Below are 23,001 nucleotides of genomic sequence, written 5' to 3'. Positions count from 1 at the left end.
TCAAGTCAGGGTTTAAGATTTACACGATCACTCTACTACTGGTTTTATATAACCCAGTAGTACCTGTCCATGCCCTACTGCCTTGTAGAGTGTGCATTTTTATGCATAGGCTGAGAGAAACAAACTCCGGCTTAAAAATCCCGTGCTTTGTGGCTCTTTGTTGAGTAAAGACTAGAGATGGTGCCTCGTTAAAAACACTTATCTTGGGTAGATGTTAACTGCATCTAGCTAAAATTCCCTTGCCATAAGGCTCTTGGTTGAGTAAAGGCTTTAGATGGTGAATTAATAAAAATACACATCTTAGGCATATCTTAAGTGCATACAGCTAAAATTCCTCTGGCTTGGGGCTCTTGTTGAGTAAAGGCTAGAGTTGATGTTTTGATAAAATATTTATTTTAGGGAAATGTTAGCGGCATCAAGCTACTGTCTTGTAGAAGGCCTCCTTTGAAAAGACTTTAAGGGTAAGAAGAATAGTTCTGCTAACCTGCCCCGTACTCCTTCATCTATTAGGCTGGCGTTGATGTAAACCTGTAACATTGCTTCCTGCCTAGGATATTAATTTCTAACTTTACACTTTCCTCATAGGTATTTTACTGTGCCTTATTGATAGTGACTATTAAATTCGTCCTGTTAACTTCTATTAAGGGTACAGCTCTAAAGCTATGTTTAATGGTTTTGAGTCCGGCTGATGATAAGGTTTCCCGAACTCTGCGGTAGCTCTCAGAGAGCCTGATTCTCTCAACAGCTGCAAAGTATCAGACTACTAATAGTGCCATTTTACGCAAGGATGGCGTCCCTATTGATACTTTTGGTGCGCCTAGCATAGGCTAAATAAAGAGCTCTATATTACGACTTTTGGTTAATTAACTGAAATAATAAAGTTGCATAACTCATTGTTAAGGAGACCGAGTTCTATAATGAATGAGTCAAGTTCTCTTTAAACTTAAATCATGTCAAAAGTAATCTTAAACATGAAACATAAAAAACCATTCTCAACACCAATCTCTTTAAATCATTTATCTCATATTTCTTTTTTGAACTCACTCTATTATCGTACTACTTATTATTATCATAAATCTAACTGTGATTCTTTTCGTGACTTTCTTTGGGACGGTCCTTGGGCTGATGTCTTTTCCCTTACCTACATTCCATCTTTCATTCATCAAACTGATCTTATTACCTCTCCCAAGGATAAGGTAGAATATAGTATAGACTATAGATAAGGTATTTGAAAAGAACTTTTCTTACTACTTGACTCTTGAATGTTATGGCAATTCTCTTCTATCCGTTGCAAATAAACAGATTAACCAATTAAACTCTTCTACAGCATGTGGTTCAGACACATTTCTGTCATAGTTTTATAAAATTGTTTTCCAGAACTCTCTTCATTTTTCTCAAAACTATTTAATAAATAATTGACTGAGTCTTGTTTTTCTGCCTGCTGGAAAACGGCAAATGTTGTTCCATTTTTTAAAAACTCTGGTGAACATTCTGACTCCTCCAAATATTTTCCAATCAGTCTTCTTTGTGTTAGAAGCAAGGTCTTTGAGTCTTTGATAAACAAGTTTTCACATCCCATCTTTAGTCAAATAATTTACTATTAAAGAATCAGTACTGCTATCAATTCTTTTGCTCTACAACTTGCTTATTGCTGTATTTGAAAGATTTTATAATGCGTTTGATGGAGGTGTAGAATCTAGGGCTATTGCTCTTGACATATCTAAGACTTTTAACAAAGTTTGGCATGCTGGTCTTGATTTCTAAAAATTACTGTGCAAATTTGTTGAATCTTTAGTAACTTTTTTTTTTCCTAAAACTTTTTATTTAATTACATTGTTTAAATTATCTAATGTTTAAAAAAAAAAAAATATAAAATATGTATGTTGTTATTGTTACTATTTTTGCTGTAGTATTTTTTTTATTTTGTTTATTCATAAATTTTTGCAATATAACAAATTGACCATTTCATTAAAACAGTGTTCATGGTTTTTAATAAACTGAGAGTTTAAAGACCAGAAATACTTCCAGATATCGCAGTTTGCAATCACTTAATTCGAGCTTTATACTGGTCATGTCTATTTAGTCATAATATTAAGTCTATTAATATTAACACTTGTTTAACTCCGTAAGGTTGTTTTATATGATGTAGCTAGAAAAGTTTTTGAGATTATCAAATTGTTTTTTTCTAAGCCCTTTTTTAAAGTCACCTTCAAATAATAACACTCTTTTTTATTTTTAGTAACTTCTGGGGTACCTCAAGATTCTAACCTTAGTCTTGTTTTGCTTTTTTTCTATATTAATGATTTTCCCAATAATCGTATATCTAAAGTAGCTTTTTTTGCTTTCGGCATGTATTGTAAACTTATACAACTGTCTTTTCAAAAAGTTCTTTACTATTTGAGCGCTTAGAATAGGCAGCCGAAATTGAATTTGATATCACTTCTGTAACTAAATGGAGCACACAGTGGTTTGCAAATTTAACTCCAAAAACTCAGTTACATACTTCAAAACTCAGTTATTTACATAGTTATTTACTGTAAATAACTATTGCAGTACTGTCAATATTCATATATTAAGGAATAGCAACCCTCTCACTGAACCATTTTCTTTACATATGTTTGGGTTATCGTTTACTATTAACCTTTCATGTAAAACATATATACAATCGATGGCTAATTTTACACCTGCTAAGATTACTTCTCTTTATCGTTCTCGCCATTTTTGCTCTCCTTATTCCGCTCTCTGCCTTTACAAATTTCTCATACTTCCTTGTATGGAACAGTGTTGTCCTATTTCGACTGATTCTTCTAATGATCCTCTTTCTTTTCTTGACAAGGTCCCAGAACGTATTGTAAACGTAGTTGAACCCTCCCTTTCTGCTAAGCTTGTGCATAAAAATCTTTTTCTTTTCTACAAAAACTATCATGGTCGTCGTTCAAAGGAGCTATCATCTCCAGTTCCATTAACTAAAGCTTATTCTCTCCGGACTCGTCATTGAGCAAAGTTTCATATTTTTACTGTATCTGTTAATGAATGCTCTAAAAAAATTTTATTTGTCAACTTTATTTCCTTGCACTACAACCCTTTGGAACTCTTTCTCATCTTTATGTTTTTTAGACTCATACAAACTTCAACTTTTCAAGTCTTTTTTCAACCGTTTTAATACTTCATAACTCTATTTTTTTTCTAGTATTTTATAATTTAATGGTATTTGCTTTCAACCTTGTTGTTAGTGTATCAAAATAATTTTAAAAAAAAAATCAAATTTGCGGCATTGTTTCATAAACATATAATAATAAATTGTTTTCTAAAATATCCTTGTAAATAGAAGCGTTTAAATTCCTTTTGATCTCGTTCAATTAACCGACTTTATAGGCATAGAAAGTTTCAAAAACAATCACATTTCCTCCACCATACTTTACTGTTAGATTTTGGTAACAATGTCATTTCTTGAGTCGATTTGACGTCGTACATATTGACTACCATTGCTTCCAAAAAGATTAAGTTTAGGTTCGTCAGAATTGATTTTCCAATTAAGGTGATCATCGGTAAAATGAAACCAAGCTTTTTTATTCTCTTTACTGATAAATGGTTTTATAATACAAATACGATTGAAAGGTTCTACATCATTTAATATTGAAGTCACAGTACTACGTCTATTATTAGTTAGGCTTTTATTCTTTAGCTCGCGTGCACTGTCGACAGCAGTTTTCTTGACATCCGCAGTCAACTTGCCTATAATAATACGATCTAATTTTTTAGATGTTTTTCTCGGACTTCCAATACGTGGACGATCTTTTATTCCATATCCATAAAGATATTTTACAATAATATTGTTCACTATTAATTTACCTACCGATAATAGTGAAGTAACTTTTCAAGAAGACTTTCCTTTTTTTGAAAATTTTATGTTTTTTGTAGATCCGGTGCCCTCAGGGTATAGTGATAAAAACCATAAGACATTTTTAAAACAAATTATAGAGCAAAATAATACTGGTCGGAAACTTTTGTTTTACATCGACAAGAATTTTTGGCTTCGGCAGGTAATCTTTTAAATAAAAACGTACTTTATAAAGTTTACTTTATTTACTCGTACGCTATTTTATTTAATTTTTCAAAAATACAAGTTTAACTATATTTAAGTAAACTTGTTCTTGTTTTATTACTTAAGATTAAAGTTGTATACTGTAGATGGAGTAGATTTTAAATTGCTAGTATAAAATGTCAAGAAAAACTGGATCTTAAATGTGATTTTCATTGACTCTCTATCAAAATTTTTTGAGTATTGTAGAAGGTTTTTTTGTGCAAAAATAATCAGTATGCAGAAAATTATGAAAATAACATTCTAAAAGTAAGTTTTCCTTTAATAAATTAATTTAAGCTCATGCAGAGTTTGGCTTTCATTAACTTCATTCAGAGTTTGGTTTAACTGAAAATAATTGAGTTTATAGATAACTAGTAAATCAAAAAAAAATTCTTTTTTCAAATCCATGCTTTATGCAAGCAGAATACTATTGAGCCTAGAAATTCTTTTTTTGTTATCTTTTGTAGAAGGAAAAATTACTGTTTTTTTTTTTTTTTTAATTTAAAAATTACTGTTTTTACTAAATTTTTGTTTTTTAACTTAATAACTTAGGACTTATTAACTTAATAACTTAAAACAATAGGTTTTTAACTTAATAACTTAAGACTTATTACTTAATAACTTAAAACAATAGGTTTTGAATCGCTGCGCTTTAATATCTTCGAAACTGCAAATAATTTGCAAATCAATGATTTTTGTGACGTAATACGCAATTCATATCAAATAAATAAAATGTATGGGGAAATACAAATTAAATTTTTGTTAACTTAATTAACTTTTTTTGGTCAAATTTTTCCATTTCCTTGTATTGTCATCGAAAATGATTAAGTGTGCAAAATTTGAGCTAAATTGGTTGAGAAAAAAGCTTTCAAAAATTGATTTCAAATTTTGTGGCACACAAACATATATATATATATATATATATATATATATATATATATATATATATATATATATATATATATATATATATATATATATATATATATATATATATATATATATATATATATATATAGAAAGTAACCTTATATAAAGCATGGAAAAACTAGAACAAAAATAGTTGCAAATCATTTTTTCTTTTTGCTTTACCTTTAATTTCAGTGCTATTATTTAGTTATTGCCCATTTTTTATCACGAAATAGTAATTCTATTTTATTGATTCGAAAACTTTCAAGTTTATGTCCGGTAAGGAAGCAATAATGTCGTAGAGGAAAACGAGGAAATCGAAGCTTATGGCGTTGAGGAAGGAAATATGTTTCCCTCATTTTTAAATCCTGAAATATTTTTTTTTAAAGTTATTTATCTTTCTTCTTCTGATTATTTGTGAAAAATTACCCTTTCTACTGAAACTTTAATCCAAAAAGGTAGAATGAGTGTATTATTTGTTGCTTTATTTGTTTAATAAAAAGTTACCCTTTAATTTTAATAGCTTGATATTTTTTAAAAGTTTATTCAGTATAAAAAATGTTTAAGAATGGTATATAATTTAAGTTTAAAGTCAATGTTATAAGATAAAAATATTTGACTATTTTGCGTATGCGTCATTTTTATATAATCTACGTACCTCAGAGAATCATTGAGCAAAGTTTCACTTTTATAATAGTTTTTTTCCATAATAATCTAATTCGAATGGACAAGCACAATTATGGTCAATAAATTGTAAAAAAATAACTTTAACTATTTACTCAAGAATAACTTTACTAATCAATCTTAAATAACGATTTTATATATAAGTACAAGTCAACTTCTATATTATGGAGACCGTACGTGCGTACCACTGTATAAGTATGCATTTGACATGTATAGCAAATGATTTAATTTTTGAAATTCTATTATAAAAGAGAAAAACTGTTACTAAACAATATTGACAAAACTAAGTGAAAAAACTATATTAACGTTACTAAATGAATCAGTAAACCAGTCAAAGTAAGAAAGTTCTTTAAAGTTTTCGAAACATTTGTAAATGGTTTATAAACTTCACAAAAAACACACAACAAAAAGTTCCATGCAAAATTTTGCCTTGTTATGTCTTTTTCCTTGTTAACATAATTAATGCTTTAAAGTTTGTTATAATATGTTAAAAAAATTGATTTAAAGTTTTTTAAGCATTTGAAAGCACATAAAACTTATTATAACATGCTTATTACATTCTAATTAAAAGTATTCATAAATGAATAAGTAGAAACTAAACACATTTAATAATAATTTTCTATTTATAATGCAACGAAAATTTATAAACATTTTAAAAAAACAATACAATAATTATTTATACCTAATAGTGGTGAGAATAAAGGTAAAAATAGTTCAAATTGTGATACCAGCATGAAACTTTGCAAAATTGGTGTCAATAACTATTCAAATTGATAGAAAAATGGAGTTTTGAATTGGTTTTGAATTGGAGTTACAGAGACTTTAAATTTTAGATAAATATTTCTTAAAAGACTTCATATTATAGTGTAAAAACAGCTTTAAATAAAAGCGCAAACGATCCATGGGGTCATACTGAAAATGTTTTTTAAAATACACAAGTAAATAGTTTTTTTAGGTAAGTGCAAACAGTGCATGCAAACAAAAAAATGATGTTTTAATTGTTTTTTGTTACTAAGTTGGTAAAAGTAACTTTTATGAATGTGTAAAAAACGTATTATTTTTTCATGTTTCCCGGAGTTATTATAATTTACCAAAGAGTTTCCTTTTTAATGTTTTTTATTTTGTTAAATTTAAACTATTTCCAAGCTTTTGCCAACATTAAATTTTGCAACACAACTTTTTTTTGCTGGTTTATCTTCACTTCACTTATCTACACACACACACACACACACACACACACACACACACACACACACACACACACACACACACACACACACACACACACACACACACACACACTATTCTAGATAGCTTACAATTTTTCTTGTTGACATGAATTTACTCTCTCATAAGCACCATGAGGTTTACACCAAGTTCTGCAAAAGTTTTTTCTAATTAAAAATAACAAAAATGCCTCATCTATGTCTATAGATCAGGCCCATAAACAAAACATCAAATTCATAAAAATAGGTGGCGGCTTAATTAGCGTTTTAGTCCAAGTGCATTGATAAATTGTATTGTGTATAAGCCACTACTTTTATTGGGATTTGGAGAAGAATAAAATAACCATGAAAAGAATCATTACGAAATTGCTTCTTACGTTGAATAGTATTATAATAAATTTGTATCAGAGTTTGGAAATAGTGTGAGAGTTCGTTTTTAGTAAGAAAAATTGGTTACAGTTCTTACTATCGGATGTAAACAAAATAAGTTTTTAAAATGCTTGCAACAAACTTTGTATAAGTACCGATATTTGACTTAAGAATTAAAATAAACAATTCACCTTTTTATTAACTTTTTATCAAGTTTTGAATTAATAAGTTCTTTTTCTTCAATTTCTACTATTTTATATTTCTAATATACATGTAATTTTTTTATGCTTTTAACTATATTTTAATAAGTAATGTGGTATAGCTGTTTATTTAAGTTTATTTCTACTTTAACATCTACTCTTAATACAACCTTATATTCTTGGTTTAAAAGATTATATAGTTTTTACAGCAATTCAATTGGGGATCGTCTCAGTACCAAAAAAAGATTTTTAGGAACCTTTTTTTTTTTTAAATTCTTTTAGTTCATAGAACTCTTCCTGAAAGTTTCAGACTGATTTGACACGATTTGAACATTGATTTTTACTGAACTTTTACTCTTGTTCCTTCCACTATGTTGATAACAAACACACCACATATAGATATCATAACATAAAAAAAACATTCAGGAATTAACTTACCCAGTAAAATATTCTGCTTTTTTGTATTATAAAAGCATCAGCTGCAACTAAAAGATTAATAAAGGTTAAGTTTTTAGGTATTATATTTATAGTTAAGTTTTTAGGTATTAGATCCAATATCATAATAAAGTTCTGGTATTGCTGGAGAGGGAATCTTAGAAATGCAAGCAAAATCCTCTATTTTTAAATGAAATGTTATAAATATTTATAATTAATTTAGATTTTTTTTGCTCATAAAGCTTTTAGCAAAATAAAAGGTTGATCATTTTAAAGACACACGCACAAAAGACATTACAAGTTCTAAAAGTATAGCCAAGTATAAAGAAAAATAGAAATAAACAAATCCTTGAAAAATGAATAACATTGATAAAAGAAAAAAAATGATATTGAATGTATTAATATTCGAACTAAAATAATAAACACTGCATATATGTGTAATCTTGGTGTAAGTTATTCAATAATCTTATTGATCAATTGGTGATCTTGGTGGATCAATTAGTGATCTTCATTATGATTATACTATAACATAACATAAAAAACAATAAAGGAAGCGACTTGCTCAAAAATATTTTTAGCTTTATCTTATTACACAAACGTCAACTTTAATTAAAAGTTTTTTTTTTGGTCTTTTTGTCTTTATCTTTGTCCTTTTTTTTATTTTTCCTAGCTTAGCATATTCTTAACAAATCAACCAATAAAGGTATTTTTTAAAAGATAACAAACATTATTTTTTTTTTTGATATCTTTAAAAAACTTTTTGAGTTGAAGTTTTTGATATTATTTAATGTATTTTAAAACAAATTTTGAAAATAATTCAAATAACGATATCTTACTTAAATAGGGTACACCATTGTAGTAGCCAATTTGCGTTTCGTCATCGCAACAAAAAATTTTTGCTGCTCTTGATGTGGTAAATGGTAAACTTGCTGATGTTTGTTGAAGCACTTTTTCTTTAGTATCAGATAATCTTAACGAATTCTTGTTCAAATAATTATAAACCAAAACATTTCCGAACTTATCTTCAAAATAAACATTTTGAGTAATGTTATCAAAACATATGGGAACTACGAAGACAAGAGAAAGCCCTAAATAAAAAATAAATATTCATAAAAGGGAGGAAAAAAACAATGTTTTATGTTTTTAGTGATATGTTTATAAAATTTATCAATAATATTATTTGAACATTTATTTTTACAAGGACACCTATACCAGTAAGATTCAATTTTTGTTTAGTTAATGATGGACAATTTTTATTTGATGTTACTGTTTATTATTGTTTATTACTCTTTTTTATTTGATTACTGTTTATTATTTATTTATTATATTATATAGTTATTTTTGATGATAAATGGGATCGTTGTATATTTTCGTTTAAAACTTTTAATTTGACAAGTACAAAACATGTTTACTTATAAAATTTTTATTTATGCTATAGATTTATTTAAAGAAAAAAATAAAGTATCAGGTATATTTAGATCAAGAGGAGGCCAAATCTTATACATAATACTACATGACATTTAACATGACTAAAAAAAAGCTGTGAATTTTCATTTACAAAAAAGAAATATTTTACTTGTAAAAGTTGTTGGTTCTTCCGAAGACAATATTCCACAATAGTTTTTTATTCTAAATGAAAATAATTATTATAAATCATTATTAGTTTATAATTATGACAATTTATAGAATCATTTATAAATGCGATTATTAGAACTTATAACTAAACTTATTCATTTTAACCTTTGCAGAGATCGTACACCACGCTAAGGTTGCATTATTTATGGTCGTCGCTATTTAAGGTCGTCATTAACCCCACACTTAATGCACAAAATTGTTTCAGGTTTCTCTTCGGCATCATCAGAAGTCATAAGACAAAGTTTTTTTTAAAAAACTTTGTCTTATGACTTCTGATGATGACTTTTTTTTAAAAAACTTTGTCTTATAACTGCAAAAAATGATTGTAGGTGTCGATAAATGAAAACCCACCCATAAAAAATAACCATATAAATGCATGTTTTTGTACCGATTTTTTTTAAAAAAAATGTATACATATAACATTTTTTTTATTATTCTTATTCACTCCCAACAAGGATACAACAACCAAAATTAATTGTGAGTTACTAGAAAAAAAAAAGAATAGAGTTAAAAAGCAAGGAAACGGTTTACAAAAGACTTGAAAAGTTGTTGGCTATATGAGCCAGGAAAGCATGAAGAATACAACAATAAGAACATAAGAATCAAGCAAGAATTAACACCGCACCAGTGGTTTAGACAGATCACAAACATACAAGCACAGTAAATTACAGGTGAACTAAAAGAGTAACTTAGGCATCTCCAACTAGATATAAGACTCACAAATAAATAAATAACAATAATAAAACAACATATCTATATACATGACAGATATTAGATAGAATTGATTACTAGAAGTACGCTTTTTTAGCCTTTGCTTAGAAAATGAATCCCGCAAGGCAGCGGGGCATAGAACAGGTAGCACTGTGTTACATGTTGCCAGTGATTATGTAGCTGAATGATCATTATGACCATGCAACTGATCTGAAAAAAGTTTGTGTGAAGACAGGATTTTACTTATAAATAGAAAAAGTTATTTACTTTAAAATTATTCAATTTTTTTTTAAATACGAGTAAATTTAGATTCAGCAACTATTTATTTATAATGTAACGAAGTTTTCAAAATTTTTATTTATGGTTTGTTAGAGTGGGTGTTTTATTTTCTAAGTGGCCATTTTTAAATTTTCATTTTATGAGTGTTATTAACTCAATTCTTGAAGGTTCAGTTAGAGATACTAAAGTTGTAAAAAGAAGTAGTTTAAAAATTGCTTTGTAAAATAAAAACAACTAAATTTATGAAAACAATATGAGAAACCTCAAAAGTTAAGAAGAAGTTGCAGCAGTATAGAGCGAAACAAATGTTTTAGAAGAAGAGAACAAAAAAACTTATTGGTTTCTTTTTTAGATGATGAGAAATATTAACGTTTGAAGATGCTAGATTTTGTGATGACATTCGAAAAAACATCATGAAACTTCTTTCGATGAATGCTAATATGAATATTGTCAACAAAGTCATTATAGTAGCATTAAACAAACTACCAAAGGAGAACATATTTAGAATGTCGTCAGCCGCTGTAAAATGCAAATTAATGCAAAAGCATCAATTTTAAGTCAGTTTCAAGTTGTTAAAGCTATGCTTTGAAATAAAAAAATAAACAAAAGACAAACAAAAACTCTAACGTTGACAATCTACTAAGAAGTACCATAAACGTTTTCAAAAAACTTTACAACAAAAACTGTAAAAAAAAATAATTTTATTTTATCAGAAGTAGTTGATGGTGGTGCAGCAATTATCTTACAGAACTTTACTTATAAGATATTTGTGATGTTGTGAGCAACTCTATCATAAAAAAAAAATCAATTTTGCCAAGTTAATAACAGCACTTAAAGATAAAAATGTTTAATCTTGGTCCAGTAAATCCTCTACTTAGCTTGCAATTAAAATCATTAAGAGAAAATTTTGCCAATTGCAATTTATAATTGGCGTTTACTTTCTTTAAATGTCAACGACAATATGAAGGTTATGAGTGAAGTTTTCTGCAAATTCTATCTGGTGCTAACTTTCCATCAGCAAGTTTAAAACTTAACTTTCTTTTTAAAAAGTTCTGTTAAAAGATATTTATGAAATTGTTTTTGCTTTTATTAATAAAATTAGTGATGTTGCAAAGTTAGTTCGCACGTCATGTAAGGCATTTCATTCAAAGGGTAGCAAGGAAGCTTATGTTGGATCATATTTTAATCTATTCTTTCCTGTCATAACGAAAATTTACTGTTTGTTCCATTTATTGAAAATCATTTTGTATCATAATGCAGCTCCCCAATATTATTACAAGGATATTATAATAGAATTTATGCCTGGTCAAATATAATTAATTTACTAAAAGCAGTTAAGAATGATGTTACACGTCTTTTATTTATTGCAAAAGTCCGTGCGTTAGGACATTTTGGAAAGCTACTCACAGGTTGTTTTTTTTGCGAATAATTGAATTACTTGATAACATTTTGCATTTGAACCCCTACCTACTCCGCCAGAAAGTTGGTCTTTCAAATTTTTGTGAAAATGTATAATTTGTGCAAAATCTTCCCTTAGCTAAAACAATAACATCTTTGTAAAAATATAGACTTAATACACCATTTTTTGCCAAATGGTAGCTAAATAGTTGCTCCAGGGCTGGAACTAAATTGTTTTTGAAATGTTAAAAACGTATAAAAAGGCAACAATAAACGTGCAAAATTAGTTTATTGCCTGTTTCAGTTTGATAAATTACATTCAAACTATCTGAATTATACTTGAAAAACTATAAATCTAGTTCCAGCCCTCATAAATAGGTTAATAAATATACTTTGAAAATTTGGAGAAAAGAGCTTTAATCAAACTAAAGATATTAACGTTTTTATAAGAAAAATATATCAAAAAAAGAAAGTCTTAAAAAACACAATTAAAAGAAACAAACATAAAAACAAAGAGTTTTTTTAAAAAGTAAATTAGTGCAAACTGCCACTAGCGTAAGAGTTCACATCATCTCTCTCCTTTCAATGTCTAAATAACCTTTTTTTATTAATCTTTATATGTTTTTTTCATTTTTTATTAATAAAAGTTGATTTTCTTGATATATTTATTTATCTCTATTTGTCTAATTTGAAAGCTTCTTTTTCAAAATAAACACCTCCAGGAAACCCAAGCATTTTAAAAATGCAACTTGAAGAAGAAAATCCATGATTGTAATTTAAAATAGAAGAGTAAAAAGATATTTCAAAAGTTTTTGTTTCAGTAAAAGTACCTTTAGGGCATCGCTGCCATATTAAACTGTTAAAAAACTCATTGTAGTTTTGCGTCATTTTATACTCTCCCTAATAATGTCCAATAATTTGTAGCTTTTTGATATCATAATCGTCACATGATTTGTTTTTAACGACATTAGAAAATGAACTTGAGTCATTATTTCCAAGGTACTAAGGATACCTTAAACTATACTTTTGTATGGTAAGTTGGAATATTTCTTGAGCTCCAGCAGCTTCCATTAACCCTGCTAAGCAAAAATGATTAACTTGGCAGTTTGTATAGCTTTCCAATGTCATAACATCAGGTAAATTTATTTCAAATGTTTTTGAACAAGAAACACTTCCATTTATGAATGGATATGAATGAAATGTACTTTCAGACTCTGAGTTTGTAAGATAATATATATATATATATATATATATATATATATATATATATATATATATATATATATATATATATATATATATATATATATATATATATATATATATATATATATAGATAGATAGATAGATAGATAGATAGATAGATAGATTGATAGATAGATAGATAGATAGATAGATAGATAGATAGATAGATAGATAGATAGATAGATAGATAGATAGATAGATAGATAGATAGATAGATAGAAAGATAGATATATATATATAGATAATAATTCCAATGGAATTTCTCTTACGTATAGATACATTATGAAAAACATTCAGCTTGCAGTTACACTCATTGTATGTAGAATACTGTTTAAATGTATTTTTATATAACTTTAAAGTTACAAATAAATAAAATAATTGTCAATATCAGAATCATAGTTTGTTGTAGGACTGCAGTTATACCTTTTATTAAGCTTTAATGCCCTTGTTGTTTCTGAATAACTGCTGCAACTATTTACTTCCTCTGCTGTCACTGTATGCCTATTTCCTTGCTATTTTTTCTTTAAACTTCTAACTTTATTTCTTTAGCTCGCTATATCCAAATATTTATGTTTTAGTTAAATTAAGACTGACAGTTTTAGTTTAATAACATTAAAATAATGAAGCAGAGCATATATTTTAGATATATAATATTTTGCAGAACATTAGGAAAGCATAATAGATCTAACACTGAGAAATACTTCAAAACTTCAAGGGGTAATCTTCAAGGAGTTAAATAAATAACTTAGTTGTTTACACTCTCGCTATGGCGTTGCTAAGGATTAGGAAAGTGCATTTACCACAGTAATTATATTTTTTGTTGCTTTTAAAGTACATAATTTTAAAAATATATTATGGAATTTGTAGTTCAATGTTTGAAAAAACATAATTTAAATTTTTTTTTTTTAATTTTTAAAGGTTGAAATACAAGGCTTGTATCTAAAAAATTTTAAAATTCAAGCCATGTATTTTACATGATGCAGTTGTTAAAAAAAACAAAAAAAAGAGTTGATGGAAAAAATTCAGGATGCAATACTATATAAGTTTTTAGACCAACAAAAATATATTCTTCATCAAAATTTATTAACCATCATCCGATTTTGTAAGTATTTCTATTCAATATTATGTTAGAGAAGAAAATTTTCTTGAAATATTTTGGAACGTGCTCAAGTAGTAAGAGTTGATCAAATAAATAGTAAAACGAACCACATATTATGTTAAGTATAATAACGAACCTGATTAAGAGTGGTCATTGTCTTTATTAATTGATTTTGAAAAAACTGTTCTTATTATTTGTAGCTAGGGTTGTGAGGTAATTTTATTAAATATAATTTTGGATTATGTTATAATTTAAACTTATTTCCTTTATTATTAAAATCAATAAAACTATGTTCTACTAATCTGTTTTTACAGCAAATGAGCACAGTAATATTTATCTATTTAATTTGTATGAACCATATTTGATGTGTTTATATGTACCCATTTTGTTTAATTAAAATGTATTTTTTTATTATTCATCAATTTATTTTTATCTTTATGGGTTATGCTTGACAACGCGTAGTTATAGATTTTATTTTATGCTGTAGTATTTAGGTTTTTAATGCAAAATATTATGATTGACGATATTAAAATCCGTAGAAATGTCATCAAAAGCACCTAAAGTAAAATAATTTTTATCAAAGAAGCAGGAGATTTTTTGTAAAAATTGAATAATTTATCGTTTCTTTAAGCCTTTTTAAAAACAAACTTTTTATTTTAGAAATATTTATTTTAAATAAGATGGTGATATATTTTATTATAAGTTACTTTTTCCTAAAAGATTTTAAGAATATCTGAAGGATGGAAAATAAGATGGTAGTTACTAACATTTGTTTATCTCCGTTTTTTGAATATCGGAATAGCTTTAGCAATTTTTTATAAGTCTTGAAAAATTTCTTGATTTAAATATCCTTCGAAAACTTTGAAAGGAATATCATTTAAGCTTTCATAACAATTTGTTATTATATTAATACTTGTTTTGTGTACCCCAGTTGATTTATTTTTTATTAGAGATTAAATAGCCTCTCAAATTCGGCAGAAAATAAATCAGGTCATAACTATAAAATACTTAAGTCTTTAAAAAGTCAATAAACAAAGTTTTAGTAATCGAAACTTTATCAGAAAGAGTGGAACCAATTTCAGTGAAGTACCTATTCAATTTTTTTGCAATTTCACTTGATTCAATTATACTTTCATTTTCGTCTAAAATCATTTTTAGCAGAGAGGTTGAACAGTCCTATGTTACCAGTTGTTTCATTTAAAATTGTCTTCGTATCCCGGTGGACACAGGACGTAAAAAAGACGTCTTTTAAACGTCTTTTTACCATTTTGGACGTCTTTCAAACGTCTTTTGAACGTTTTAGACGACTTTTGAACGTTTAAAAGACGTCGTATTTAGGTCCTGTGCCCACTGGGTATGCTTAGAGTCATTTTAAAATTTTGTAATAAGTTTTGAATAATAATTTTTTTTCTCAAATTTTTTTCAAATAAATTCTCATAGTTTTTATATATTATTTATTTAAAATGAAATTCGTTTTTAAGTATTTTATATAGAATTTCTACTTTATTTTAAAAAATTGTTTAAACCTTTTGTAATCTAAGAACATTTTAAAGCTTTAGAACCAATTATTTTTTCCCAAACTGCATAGTTGGGAGGGCCTAAAATTTAAATAAATATTTTATATCTGGAGCCAGCGCATAACGCCTAAAAATTTATAGAAATACTCGCATTATAGTATCCTGCAATGCACTGCAAACTTATCTGCGAACAAACTTCCAACTTATAAAGATGTTTTAAAGTGTTATTTATATAAAAAAAATACAAACTTGCTTTGGAATTAAACAACAAGCCAGTTAAGTTTACTAAGGTTTCTAAAAGTGTTGCGCAACAATTTAAATCTGTGTTTGATAAAGCATATCCAATACCCACAATAACGTTTTATAGGGTAGTCCGGTTGATAAATGTATACCATGACAGTTATCTTAATCTTATAAATCCTTCAAGTGCGTTGAAGAAAAAGAAAAGTTCAAAAATTTGAAGATTTAAGAAAAAAAATCACAGTTATTGTTTGATGTATCAGCGCGTAAGTGTAAAATAATATTAGATTGCAAATGTAAAATGGTCTCCGAAATTTGTGAATGCTTGTATTTTGTTTCAATTACTTGTAAGTTTGGAAAGAAAAAGAAAATATTATTGAACTATTTTTGAATTAAAATGTTAACCTAAAAGAAGCAAAAAAATTAAATAAATACTGGATAGGAAGTTTGTTGAGCACAAAAGAGCTTTTTTCGCTTATAATTCATTGCTGCATGAGTCATGTTCAAACTATTCAGATAAAACAAAAAAGCAAAGAAGGTTAAAGAGAGTGAGATTTCAATTGCCATTAAAGACGTAATTGATAAAGAAGCAGAAGAATTTAATATAACTAAGCCACTATAACAGATGTACATTGAAATAAAAAATTACTGCATGGACTAGTAATCGCTATGGATTATCTAACAAGACAACAGCCGCTATCACCTTGAGTGTTTTGCAAGGTATTTCGGTATTGTAATCAACTATGATTCCCAATATGTTGTAGGCAAAAGTTAAGGCAAGAAGAGCACAAGTGGATAATGTTTCACAACTTGCAGAGCAAGGAAAAGTACAGCCTGCTTTGAGAAGATTTTCATTCCAAGAAAAGGACGAAATTGGATGTAATGGCACCGCACTAACATTGCATGGAAAACTAGTGCTATTCTCGCAATCAAAAAATTTATAAAAAGTTTTGCCTGTTAAAATTATTACAATTTTCAGTGTTGACTGTGAAATTCCAGAAATTGATCGCAAAGTTTTAGGTAAAGATCAGCAGTTCCTGTTTGATATACGTTCTGCTATTAAATCAGGTAGTTGTTCTGAAGATTTATCTGTTCGTTAACCTGGAACAATGTCACACTCAAGGTTGTTAACAACTGCAAATAGGAATTTACGATTGTACTTAAGTCTTAAAAATCCAACAAATTTGTAGTTTCTTTTTTTTAAAATCATATGTCCTGAGTAGTTTCATGTCAAAAAAGTAAATACTTTACGAATGGAGCATGCTATTTAGTTGAAGTGATAAATTTGTTAAGATTACTGTCCACTGATTTATTGAAAGTAATAGATCCATTAGTAAAAAAAGAAACGCTTTTTTTGTAAATCAACAAATCTTACTTTTAACAATGAGGGTAGGCAAACAGATTTATGTTAGGGAATCGAGTTTTAGACGAATTGTAAAGGCAAGAAGCGTAGCTTCCAAAAAAAAGTTTATAAGAAGTTTTCAACCACCTAAAGTTAATTTCTTTGCCACCGACTACATATAGATGATTAACTGGAACTCTTCAGTGCTTGCATCGCTCTTTTTGCAGTGAAGAGTCTCTGGTAAAGATGTTTGGTCAATGTTCCAATCATTAGTGTTTTATTGTGGTAGTGGTGTGGTGGTAGAGCGCTCGCTTCATAAGCAAAAGACTCCGAGATCAATCTCCACCATGTCCCTGGTAGTACCGCGCTCAATTCGTTTCTCTGCGCAGCCTTGTTCCTCAAGGTTCGTGTGTCGGAGTTATAGAGTTGAGAGAGGGTTATACCACAAATAAGTAGCCTCCTCGTCTGTAGTGGCCTTCTGGGACTTGAGGAGGTGAATTATCATAATAAAAAAAAAGGTAAAACACCAGCTGAGTGGAACATTGAAAGGTTTCTGTATCATACCTAAGCAACGAAATGATTCGTAAAACTTGTAACAGAGGTATCACAAAAAGTAGTCTGCTTCAATTCCAAAGATGACATTATAAGCATAACACTTACCTCAAGATCAAATTTTTTTAACCAAAATGTACTTCAAACTACCGACAGAAATTAACGAAAGGCAAAGCAATATATTTCTTAATGAATAACAATTTTAAACATTCGGAAAGATAAATTTTTAATAAAAAAAACGATTTCTTAATTCTTCTGTTTGCAATTACAGTTAAAGAATTTATTTGATTTTATTTCATTTGTTAGAAACTGATGAAAAGCAAATATTTCTTCTAATATTCAATCGTTATGCGCGAGGTCCAGGCTTAAAGTATACTTTCTTTTTTCATTATTCTTAGGTATCCAAGAGGTCAGTTTTTTTGGTAAAGGAAATAAAATATAAAAAATAAAAATTTAACCCGCCCTACCAGAAAGTTTGTACATACAGATTAAAATGATTCTTAGAATTGATTACAAATTTGATTTGCGTCATCGCAAAAGTTTATATGACTCCAATGTAGTTGCGACAGTTTTTCTTTAAATGATTCTAAATTATTTTGATTATATCTACGCTTTCTAAGAGTTTTGTTTATGTCATAGATACTGTGTTTTGGGTTTAAAAAAAAATAGGGAAATAGTCTGATATAACAGATTTCTTAACGCCATCTTGGAGGTCATTATCAAAAATGTTAGTTGTAATAATATTATTAATAATAGTAGGAAATATTTTAGTTTTTCTATAAAGAAGTTATAAATATATAAATTTTCTATAAATATAAGATAGAGATAAAATGTTTTGAACGGGAGGAATAATTCTAATCAACCACCCAACTAGATTTAGTTGGGCTGTTGATGAGAGGTATTCCTCTTGCTCTAAAAATTTTATCATAAAAAAGTACCTTACTTTATTGACATCATTGCATGCTAAATAGTCCATATTGAAGTCCTCTATTAAGTAATTCTTTTTATTTTCTTTAATACGTTTGTTTTTTATGTATTGAACTAAATATGAGCTGAAGTTTTCTCACGCACCGTCAGATGGCCTATTCAGGAGTTTATAAAAATGTTACTATTACTATTGTTTTACATTTGAATAGTAATAATATCTTTAAAAGTTTCATCAGATAAGAAGTATTTATTATAAAAATCAAAAGTAAACAAAAGTTTAGCCACTTTTTTTCCTCATTAAATGTAGGTGATAAGCTTATTATATAAACGTCAAGAGTACTTCCCTTCTGTATGTAGTTCTTTGGAAAACAAAGGCTTCTTTTTATGATGGTCCTTTTTCACAAAATTTTTGTTTATAGTTATTTTTTCTTTCAATAATTTGGGTAGTTAATTTTATTTCAATATTGATACTGTCACTTTATAATTAAAGGAATTAACAACATTTTTTCTTCATATTTGGTGTGGAAAACTATCATCACTCGTTTTTACTCTTGTTACAAGAGTTAGTTCATTAGAAGCCGAAAATGAAGCAAAACGTCTCAAAATTTTTAAACTCAAAGCAGAAAGAGTATCAATTTTACCTCCAGACAATCCAACAGTATTCGCATTTGCAGAAGCAACAAAGCAAAGTATCCCAAAACTAAAAGAAACTGAAATTGTAATGATGGCTAAAATTACCAATGAATTCAATACCAAAAGAAAATTGAAAACGTTATTATTGTCAGCGGTACTATCAAATCACCCAGTGAAGACAAAAATACATTCTTACAAAATGATAAACAAAATATTGAAACAATGCTAAAAGTGATAAATGCCAACCTTTCATTAAATAATACATAAAGAATAATACGTTTAACAAAAAAAAATAAAGGATCAGAAAGACGTCCAGACCTGATATTAATCAAACTTGACAGCATAGACACTCAAAAGTTAGTAATTAGTAATTCAAAAAAATTAAAAGAAACTGATATCTTTAAAAATGTTTACATTAACAAGGACAAAACTGAAAATGAACGACCATTTGACAATGAATTAAGAAAAATCAGAAACATTAGAAATGCAGCTTTTACTCATGAAGTTCTTGGAAGTAGTGGGAGGCAACGTTACAATGAACAAAACGGGAAAAAATATTATTAGGGAATCCATTCAGGTGAATTTAAAAAAGTTGCAATCAAAACTATCTAAACCATACTAATTTAATTCAGATATTCAAACATTAAACAAATCAAATTGCTTCTATTCAAATGCAACTTCACTAGATAACAAATGGGATGAATTTCAATTAATGCTGAGTCAACAAAACCAACCACATATTATATGCATAACTGAATCCTGGTTTGATGAAAAATCTGTTATCTTCCTATCTAACTACACTCATTATAACAAAAATTGAATTAGTAAAAAAGATGAAGGTGTGATGATTTTCATAAGAAAAGACATTCAATCACTAGAAATAAATTATCAACAGTTAAACAGTTCTATAATTAAATCAATCTGGTGTGAACTTAAAGTTAAAACAGAATCCATCCTAATCGGTTGCATCTACAGACCACCACACTCAGAACACCAAATAAATAATACAATTAACTATTCCATTACATCAGCTTCCCGAAATAGTTAGCTAAAACGTTTCTCATGTCTCTTAATAGCAGATTTCAATTATTCAGACATATTATGGGACATTAATGGAGGATCAAATTGTACACGTCAATCCAGTATAGACTTTCTAGACACTCTCAATTCAAATTTCTTAGTATAATCAGTACTAGAACCAACTCGAAACAATAACATCATTGATCTAGTAATCTATATATATATATATAATAACATCATTGATCTAGTAATTACAAATGACTCGAACAAGATCTATACAACTAACGTTAATGATCCAATATCACAGTCAAAAAAATCTCCATTCAACACTTACCAGTGACTTTTACCTAAATGAATCACACACCATACAAAAAAATCAAAAAATAATCAAAATATACCAAAAAGGTAACTATTCTGATCTAAATATAGCATTCAACATCATCAACTGGTTTAAACTATTCAATAATCAAGACATAAACAAAATGATAAACATTCTAATAAAAACTTATAAAAATCTAATAAATATTCATATACCAAAAATCTGTATCAATAGTAATAAAATTAAAACTAGCTTTATTAAATGGCACAATAATGATAATAAAAAGACAGCTAATCAAAAAAAAATATATTTCCTTATGAAATCTGCTTTAAAATCATTTGGCCATAAAAAACAACTTTCAACTGATTACAATAGAAAAGCAAGAGAATTCAAAAAATTAGTAAAAACTGCCCGAATTAAACATGAAAAATCAATAATAAACAAATGCAAATTTAACCCAAAATAATTATACAAATATATAAATAATCAAAAATTATATTGAAATCTCATTAATCAACACTGACGGCATAAATTTAACAACAAATGTAAACACAGCCAATTGTCTAAATAAACAATTTTACGAATCACTCAGCAAACCAACTGATCAAGAAAATAATTTAATAAAAAGCTTATCTTCAAGAACAATTAAAAAATATACTTTAAATCCATCTGTTCTATTCTCACCATTTAATGTTAAAAAAAAACTTGACTTATCAGATGAAAACAAAGCAGCTGGAATTAACGATATTTCTCCTTATATTCTAAAAAAATGCAATTCTGCTCTTAGCCTGCCACTTAGTTAACTATTTATCAAAGCATACAACACTGGAACTACACCACAACTATGGAAACAATTAAACATCACACCTATTCTAAAAAAAGGGAAGAAAAATGATCCGACATGTTATTGGTCTATCTCATCATCATCAGTTATTAGTAAAGTAATGCAAAAAAAAATAAAGATGACATAACGAGTTACTTAAATTTACACAACTTAATAGCTAAAGAAAAACATGGCCTCTCTACAGGTAAATTAGTAAATTTATTTGAATCAATAGATGTAATTACTGACGCTTTAAATAGTGGGTTTTATGCTTTAGTGGTTTACCTTGATTTTGCTTAAGCATTCGATACAGTAAATCATAAACTACTAATTGCTAAAATAAATACTTATGGTTTCGACAACATATTTTTAGATTGGCTTTACAGCTTTCCCTCGAACAGGCAACAAAGAGTTGTAATTAATAATAAAGTATCTGAATGACTTCCAGTATTAAGTTGTGTACCACAAGGCGAAGTTTTATAGCCAATTCTATTTAACCTACTTATTAACGACATGCATGAACTAGTTCACGATACCTCCAAGCTATTTGCAGATGATAGTAAGTTAAGTACTGTAATTAAAAACCAGAAAGATAATGAAATATTACAATATGACCTCAATGGAATAGTTGAATGGACAAAAAATTGAAGCATGAAATTAAATTACGAAATATGTAAAACAATATAGGTTTACAGTACCAAATCAAAAAAGTTAATTGACAAAATAAATCAAGCTGCCCCATTATGTATAACAATATATATATAATATATATATATATATATATATATATATATATATATATATATATATATATATATATATATATATTATGCGGAAGTGGTGTAGTAGTAGAGGGCTCGCTTCACAAGTTTGATCCCCTCCACGTCCGATAGTACCGCGCTCAACTTGTTTCTACGCGCAGCGGCATTGTTCGTCAAGTTTCGTGTTTCAGAGTTATAGAGTTGAGAGTTATGTGAAGATTAAACATATTAAATATATGTATACAATTTTATATATACATATAAATATAAATATATATATATATATATATATATATATATATATATATATATATATATATATATATATATATATATGTATATATATATATATATATATATATATATATATATATATATATATATATATATATATATATATATATATATATATATATATGTATGTATATTAGTAATGTGCCAAATTCGAAACTTCGATTTCAATAATTGCGAATTAAAAACTTGCTTTTAGTTTTGTTTCGAATCGAACTTTTTTTTTAGTTTCGAAGAATTCGAATTATCGAAGTATATTGTCTTTGTTTCGAAGCAAACCCAAAGTTAATCGAATTTTATTG

General features: G+C 27.6%; 1 protein-coding gene across 1 annotated transcript in view; it reads right to left on the bottom strand.

The window, feature by feature from the left end:
- LOC136080066 (uncharacterized) overlaps window positions 1-23,001 on the bottom strand; it is a 126,070-nt gene that overhangs the window by 2,071 nt on the left and 100,998 nt on the right. Inside the window, exons 9-11 of the mRNA XM_065796680.1 lie at window positions 9,484-9,536; window positions 8,744-8,995; window positions 7,911-7,957 (exon numbers count right to left, since the gene is read on the bottom strand). Of these exons, the coding sequence (XP_065652752.1) occupies window positions 7,911-7,957; window positions 8,744-8,995; window positions 9,484-9,536 (352 nt within the window). The remainder of the gene's footprint in view (window positions 1-7,910; window positions 7,958-8,743; window positions 8,996-9,483; window positions 9,537-23,001) is intronic.

This window comes from Hydra vulgaris, chromosome 05, assembly GCF_038396675.1.
Source record: "Hydra vulgaris chromosome 05, alternate assembly HydraT2T_AEP".
Lineage (NCBI taxonomy): Eukaryota > Metazoa > Cnidaria > Hydrozoa > Anthoathecata > Hydridae > Hydra > Hydra vulgaris.
Note: the sequence above shows the minus strand (reverse complement) of the source record. Positions and strands in the feature narration are given on the sequence as shown.